The sequence below is a fragment of the Sceloporus undulatus genome, chromosome 2, assembly GCF_019175285.1.
Source record: "Sceloporus undulatus isolate JIND9_A2432 ecotype Alabama chromosome 2, SceUnd_v1.1, whole genome shotgun sequence".
Lineage (NCBI taxonomy): Eukaryota > Metazoa > Chordata > Lepidosauria > Squamata > Phrynosomatidae > Sceloporus > Sceloporus undulatus.
Genome location: NC_056523.1, coordinates 155781040 through 155789348, shown reverse-complemented (window position 1 = coordinate 155789348; position 8309 = coordinate 155781040). Strand labels below are relative to the sequence as shown.

The 8309-nt window shown below is 39.2% G+C and overlaps 1 protein-coding gene across 9 annotated transcripts in view; it reads left to right on the top strand.

Annotated features, from left to right (window-relative positions):
• The window catches only part of CEP112 (centrosomal protein 112), a 386512-nt gene that overhangs the window by 17754 nt on the left and 360449 nt on the right, over positions 1-8309 (top strand). For 8 of the 9 annotated variants that reach the window (XM_042453249.1, XM_042453248.1, XM_042453245.1 and 5 more), the window contains exons 5-6: positions 4792-4888; positions 7212-7289. In XM_042453249.1, coding sequence (XP_042309183.1) covers positions 4792-4888; positions 7212-7289 — 175 coding nt within the window. The remainder of the gene's footprint in view (positions 1-4791; positions 4889-7211; positions 7290-8309) is intronic. The other variant, XM_042453247.1, reaches the window with a different exon arrangement.

The window sequence follows — 8309 nt, the reverse complement described above, 5'->3', positions numbered from 1 at the left end:
TCACATCTGTATGTGGTGATGGGGAATACAATGGCTTGGATGATCTTCATTTTAGTGTTCAGAGGTGTGCAGTTCTTTCATAGTTGCCTTTCCTATTCCTAGTCTCCTGATTTCTTGACTGCAGTCTCTGTTCTGATCACTGTATGACTGTTTAGGTTTTTTGTTGTCTAGAATGAATTCTTGTAGATCTTCTGAGGTCACATCTGTATGTGGTGATGGGGAATACAATGGCTTGGATGATCTTCATTTTAGTGTTCAGAGGTGTGCAGTTCTTTCATAGTTGCCTTTCCTATTCCTAGTCTCCTGATTTCTTGACTGCAGTCTCTGTTCTGATCACTGTATGACTGTTTAGGTTTTTTGTTGTCTAGAATGAATTCTTGTAGATCTTCTGAGGTCATTTTTAAAAATGTTCAACGTTAATCTAATCTTGGCACTTTCCTCCTTCTCTGCTTTCTGCTAGTAGTATTGTGTCACCATCTTAGGCTGTTAATGTTCCTACCTCTCATCTTCACTCCTGCCTCTGAATCTAAGCCTGCTCTGTGTACAATATTTTCTGCATACAGGTTGAATGAACAGGGTGATAGTATTCAGGTATTTCTCAGGTATACGTCAGTAAACAAAGAAAGAAGCTACATTTTACAAAGTGTTTTTATACCCTCCCAGCCCTACTTTTTTGTTATCTGACTTGTTAGATGTTTGTAGCAGCATTAATATTGGAAGGATGGTGTAGGAGAGCTAGAAAAGTATAGATTTTTTTTCATGCCAGCTTGCAGCAGTGCGTCTGCAGTAAACAATGCAATAAAGCTTGAGCTAGGAAGGAGGGTTCTGCTTGCTTACAGAAGGCAAGATAAACAGCAGCTGCCTCTTTGTGTCAGCTGCCTCAGAATCTTTTATCGAAATTGGAAAAACAGCAAAATTTAGATTGTCCACTATTACCAGGGACAAAATGTGGAACAAATTCGAGACCAAACTGTAGGACAACTGCAGGACAAAACTCAGCCCAAAATGTAGGACATTTAAGAAAAATGGCGGACCTTAAATGTCCTACATTTTGGACTGAGTTTTGTCCTGCAGTTGTCCTACAGTTTGGTCTCGAATTTGTCCTACATTTTGTCCCTGGTAATAGTGGACAATTATGGCAACCCTACAAACAGATAAGCCTGCCTCATCAGATTTCCCTCAGTATAGATCATAGATGTGTAAATCTGGTCATTAAAATGGAAATAATAACAAAAGAGGCAGATGAATGAAAAAAATAATAATCCCAGGATACATTTTGCAAGGAGCCTTCAAGTGGACTCTAGAAGGTCCAAAATATTTTTGTCGTCTTATGCAAGGCTTACCTGACCCAGTTGCCTCATTTCACATGAGCATATTGTTAGTTTTGAATACAACGTCGACTTCTTTTTTTGGTGGTGTTTGGTGGTCCCATGCTATTTCTGCTTCTGGTATCAAAGTTTCTGTTAGCAGTAGTGTCCAGAAACACATCTAATTTGTTAACTGTGGAATACCTATACACTGCTCCCTCGGGTTACGAAATTAATTCGTTCCGCGGCCGCTTTCGTAACCCGAAAAGCCTTCGTAAGCCGAATTGCCATAGGCGCTAATGGGGAAAAGCTGTGTTTCGTGCGAAAAAGCGCCGAAAAGCACCAAAAATTTTTTTCGTAACCCGAAATAAATTCGTAACCCGGAACAATTATTTCCAATGGGATTTTTTCGTATCCCGGAAATTTCGTAACCTGGGTATTTCGTATCCCGAGGTACCACTGTAATGAATACTAGGAGCTGCAGTGCTACCCTCAGTATTCCTTGCCTGAAAAAGCACTATAAAATTCATGGGGTTGCCATAAATCAGCAGATAGTTTGAAGGTGTGTACATGCGCACAATGCCTGTATATAAAACATCCAGTGGTAGCTGTGTTAACTATATAGCAAATCCTATCAAAAATCCACCAAAGAATGATGCACAATATGCATGTTGCAAGTTTTCAAAGCTCCGCTGGCTTCTTCATCAGGCAAGGTGTTAAAAACCATACAGGAGGGAGAAAAATGAAGTTACAGGCCTGCATTTTGCTGCTTTTTTTCTCAGTTCAGATGGTATGGAGGGGTATTACTTGAAGGTTTGCACCTCCTCTTTCTGGCCATGTGGTTGCTTGGAGATTCTCAAAGTTCAGAAAATTTAACATCCATTTGTAACTCAAAAAAGATACTTCCTTTGATGGCATTCACAAGGATGGTTTCATTGCAAAGGAAGTATCTTTTTTGTGTTGCAAATGGATGTTAAGTGTCCTGGACTTTAAGAATCTCCCAGTTGCCACATAGCCAGAAGGAGGAGGTACCAACATTCAGGAGAGGAATTGAAAGAAAGAAAGTAGAGTAAAGTATGTGGGAGAAGGAGGAAAGGAAAAGAAGGGGAAAGTATAGGGGAGAGGAGGGAAGGATAAGGAAGGAGAGTAAGAAAAGGGAAAAAGAAAGTGGATACAGAGGAGAAGAGATAGATTAGAAATATTTAGTGGAAGTGGATATGAATGATTCATTGTGAGTGTATGACAGGGCTATTTAGAATAAATGAATGAAGATTTATTGTTTAGAATATATTAAAATTTATATTTAAAAAACCACGATATTGATTTGTCAGGTTGTAATTGCTAGGAATTAGAGTTCCTTTGGAGTATGTATGTATGTTTTTTGTATTATGGATGGTATAGTTGATTGATACATGTTTTAAATATATATGTTTAATAAAGTTTTTTTTTTAAAAAAACAAATTTATTTAACAATTAGAAGAAAATAGAATATTTAAAAATCAATCTTCAAACTTTCTGCTTAACACCCATTTCTTTTAGTCTCCCTGTTGTGTGCTCTCACATTCTGTTATGTCTGATCTTTGCTGCATTTGTTTTGGAAATCCTTTGCTAGAAGTAGATCCTGTGATTCTTGAGCTGCATATGCCAGCCACTGGTAACACTACTATTGAAGCTTCCTACAACATAGTAGTTTGTTCCAGTCCATCCTTTGTGAATTTCATTCATTTGTTTCATAGTCAAAATGATAGACCTTTGACATAATATGCAGGTAAATCCTCACTAGTGTGTAGTAACCTCATCAAAACCTAATTAGAAGTCTAATTAAATAGACTAAAAAGAAAGTGGTTCTTAGAACTAGCAGTCTTTGTAACGATAGCATTAGTATGAAATATAACAAGATACTATGTATATTTCTAACATGTTTTAATAATTTGTTTAACAATTAGAAAAAAACCCAAAATGTGTAACAATGAAACATTAATGAAATATTAAATAGGCGTTTTTGTTTTTGTTTTCATCTATTATTTAGTCAGATAGAAAGTTTGCTTATAGTCTTGTGTACACATCCTCTATAATATCACAATTGATTTTATCAGGAAGGCTACTATGCAGATAGTATATTAAGCACTGCAGTTTTAAAAGGTTTGTCCAAATATGTTTTGTAGTACTGATATCTCTGATTATGATGATAGGAGCTATTGTAAAAAAAATGTGATTACACATTGGGAATAGCAAGTTATTGATAAAAATATGCCCAGTCGCCTCTCCATTTTTGCGGACTTCAAATTATTATCATTATTAACCTTTATTTATGAAGCGCTGTAAATTTACACAGCGCTGTACATGCAATCTTTTTAGTTAGACGGATCCCTGCCCTCGGGCTTACAATCTAAAAAGACATGACACAGAAGGAGAAGAGAGTGGTGGAGGGAAAGCGGATGAGGTCCAGCAGTTCCTCTCTACCTCCGAGGCCTGGACCAAGGCAGATGGACTGGAGAGAGGGCTTGGCTTCATAATGGATGGTTAATCTTCTTCCAGGGAAAATACATACTCTCAAGTAGGATAATACATATACAGTACACAGCAATATAGGAAATGGTTTGATAAACAGGCACCAAAAGAACATCAAATACTGTAGTAAGCGACAATTATGCAATGCCTGGGAAGGCTTCTCTGAACAGGATGTGTCCTTTGCCTGTTTGTGCTTGGCAAAAGGAGGGGGACAAAATGAGGCGTGTGCACACTGCCATTCAAGCCAATGGGGCTTGAATACTGGCGATTTTCCATTTTCATGGTGAGATCTGGAATGGATCCCGAAAATGGAGGGGCTACTGTATTTCACCAGGAAAAACTAAAAGTGGAAGAGAAAATAATAAGAGAATATATAGTCGGCCCTTGGTATCTGTGGGGGATCCATTCTGGATTCCCCCATGGGTACCAAAATCTGTGGATGCTGAAGTCCCATTGTCCTCAATGGTAGTGTGGCATTGCCTTCACCTCCTCTTCCTCCTCCTTGCTTCCTCCTCTTCCTGCCACCTCTTTCTCCTCCTCCCATTGCTGCCGCCTTCACCTCCTCCTTCCTCCTATTCCCACCCCTGCTGCCTCCTCCTCCTTCCTCCTCCTTCCCACTGTCTTTACCTCTTCCTCCTCCTCTTCCTGTCGCTGCCACCTCTGCTTCCTCCCCCTCCTCCTCCCTCTTCCTTACCGCCTCTTCCTCCTCCTCCTCCTCTTCCCGCTGCTGCCTCTGCCTCCTCTTCTGCCTCCTCCCTCCTTTTCCTCTTCTGCCACCCCCCCCCATGCGGATTTGCTGTCCATGGGTGCTGGGATCTGCAGTTGACAAGTCCATGGATACCAAGGGCAGACTGTACCACTACTGTTTTTGGGATTTTTTTTTTAGTTTTAAAATTATATATGGGGGAGATGTGTCAGTAGCTAGTAAAGTTGTATTTTAAGATAGCCTAATTTTCTGTATTACTCACAACAGGGAGCAGCATTCATATAATGGAAAACCTGCACTAAAGACACATTCTTTGAGTCCTTCACATATGTCAGTAGATGACCACTCCCAATTAAAGACGCTGGTAAGATATTTCTAATATTTGCAGTAAAACTGTCATAGAAGGTTATGAGTACAGATATATTTCAGTTAATAAAATAGATGTGTTTCTGGGCATTACTACTTTTACTATAAAATTTTATACCACTGGCAAAAATAAAATGGGAAGAATAAGGATAGGGTCCTACACTACAAAAAAAAGATAAAATTTAACATGCTTCTGCCAACTTTTTTTCCATAACAAACAATGCACATATGTGAAATGAAATAGTGTTGCAGTGGTCAGAAAGGTTTATGCAATTCTAGGCTGCATCAATAGGGGCATGATGTCCAAATCGAGGGAAGTAGTACACGTAGTGCCATTCTGTTCTGCTTCAGTTACATTTCACTTAGAATATTGTGTTTTGCTGTTGGCACGACCATTCAAAAAGGATATTGACAAGGTGGAACTGCAGAGGTGGATGATCAAGATGATGCAGAAGTTTGGAAACTAAATCCTGTGAGGAACAAGTTAAGAAGCTGAGTATGTTTAACTTGGAGAAGAAATTGCTGAGAGATTACATGGTTGTTGTGTTCCTTCAAGTTATTTTTGAGTTATGATGACCCTAAGGTGAACCTATTTGAGGTTTTTTTTGGCAACACAAAAAATTTTGGTTCAGAGAGGGTTTCCCTTTGCCTTCCTCTGAGGCTGAGAGAGTGAGACTTGCCCAAGGTCAGCAAGTGGGATTTCCTGCTGAGTGTGGATTTGAACCCCGCTCTCCAGAATCTTAGGCCAGCGCTCAAGGCACTCTTATGTTTAGCACTTACGTTTAAACATTAGGAAGAACTTCTTTACTGGAAGAACTGTTTGACAGTGGAATAGACTGTTTTTGAAGGTGGTATGCTATCCTTCTTTGGAGGTCTTTATGTAGAGATTTGATGGGCATCTTTCAGGAATGCTGTAATGTGTGTTCTTACATGGTGGAGGCTGAACTAGACGGCCTTTGTTATCCCCTCTAAGTCTATGTTTCTGTGTTATCCAGGTCAGTCAAGCTTTGATAAGTAAACATAGACATTGGCTGCATCCTAACTCCAGAAATAATCAAGCTTGACACCACTTTAGCTGCCTTGGCTCAATGCTGTGGGATTCTGGAAATTGTAGTATTATGGGACATTTAGCTTTCTCTGTCAGAGAGCTCTGGTTCCACAACAAACTACGATTCCAAGAATTCCATAACACTGATCTATGATTGTTAAAATGGAGTCAACCTGGATTATTTCTGCAGTGTAGGTGCAGCCATTTTGAACCATCTAGAGATCACTTGAAAACTTCTTCCAAAATGTATCCTGGTGACTTTTTCTTTCACCTGCCTCTTCTTTTCTTACAGTTTCCATACATTTGGTTGCTAAACTTATATATTGATTCTTTTTTAATATGGTGGATGTAGCTGGTAAGGCAGGCTTATCTGCTCTCCATTTGCTCTCCATTTTGCTGTTCATACATACTCAGCAAGGGATTCTGGAGATAGTTGATGTTTACCTTTCTTGTTGTTGGTAGGCATACATGGCTATAGTAAGAATAGTATTCTTTTCTATCTTAAGCTTTCTTTTTTGCATTGTTTACTCCAGGCACACTGCTACAAGCTGATACCAAAGTCTGTGCTGCGCCAGTCTTCCTTCACTGTGTTCTGAGTGATGATGTTGGTAGAAAAACTTCCAGTTAGACAGAGGATGAGCAGGAAGGGGAATTGGAGAGATGTAAAGAGTCTTTGTAAAAAGACACTTCACTTGCAGAGGCTTTGTTAACTGAGGAATGCCTGTACTTGATAGAATTGCCAATTTAGGCAGAGTGACCAGTTGGTCTGAGACAGTATCTAACTAATGATTTGCTTTTGACACTAATTTTGCAAGAGAAAGCATTTTTTTGTTCTGCATGTCAGTAATTGAGCTTTCAAGAAGTCTGTCTTGGAGATGTTCTTCTGAATTTTCTTCAGAATATCATAGCTTGACAAATGAGGAGTTGGGCAGAAGAGACCCTGTCAGGAAAACTATTTTTGGTAACTTTAATGCAGTAGAAGCAAATGATTAAAACTATGAACAATCTGAGGAGAAGTTCTTGTTGAGGATCATTTGTTCATGTACACAGGCATAGGATTATGCTGGAGCTCTAAAAATCCCATATTGTATTAAGAGGTGTGTATTTTCAAGACATAGATCTGTTTGAACTAAATGAAACTAAAAAAGTTAGTAGTTTTGCAGAAAACGAATTTCCAACATAGGGCAGTTTTTTCCTTTAAAATTAATAATTTAACCTTTGCTTTTTGTCCATTTTTGTTACCATTGTTTTCTGTAAACATTCAATATTCCAGGAGGATCATTGCTGTTTGAAAAAAAGTTCGTTGGATGACAGTGACTTTGAAGCTCGTTTCAACAGCTGGAATCTTGGGGTAAACTAACTTTCATTTGTTGGCTTCAGAAGAAAATGTATTGTTTTTAGCGTCAGCATTTGGCAGGGTTCCTAAGACCGGACATAAGCATCTACTTAAAGTCTGGAAAGGAACTGGAATAAATCTTTGAAAGCTTCAGGTTTAAGCAAGGTAGTTGTCAAAATAGACATCTCAAGTCAAGCTGACATTAACATATTCTATTTCATGTATACTGTATATGGAGCCATGAATTGGTAGCATTGTGGTGTAGTAGTTTGACCTTTGGACTGTGACTCATCCAATGGGTTTCCCATTCAGCTATGGAAACCCATTGGGTGAGCTTGAGTGAGTCACACACTCACTCAGAAAACTCCATGAAAGGTAGGAACAAGACATTTCTACCAGGATCTAATACTGCTTGTTTTCATGTTTCCTCATTTATCCATGGAACCTACTGGATGATCTTGGGTGATCACACTCATCCAGAAAACCCCTCATTAGGTACAAACAAGACATTTCTGTCAGGATCTGATATTGCTCATTTGTGCCTTTAATACTCCATTTATACTCCATGTTGAGTTTTTGGCCTAAATCCAAGTGTTATTCTGTGGCAGAGCAGACCCATGAATCAGTAAGGACTTTGTAGATTAGCAGTTATGTAAATCGCATTGATTCAGTAGGTTTGCCCTGTTTGGAATTAGGAGCTGCATTGCACTCTTTCGATTTAGCTTTTTGCCCAAAGCATTCTGTTGACCAGAGGCACTTCCTTCAATCAATCTTGCTCTTTTTGATTTTGCTTTGAAATGTTTATTTTTTTACTTCTAGAAGACAAGCTGGAATATTTCCACTAGCTAGCTCCTCTCCATCCCTCCAGGCAGCAGTAGCCTTGGGCCTTAGAGTCTGTTAGAGGGAAGGGGAGAGCATGGGACTATCGAAGCTAGTGCATTGCTTTCTAGCACTGACACCCAAATTGCCTTTAAAAGAGATGTGGAAATGGGCATTCTGCTGTGTGATCAACTTGGGAGAGGAAAGCAAGATACG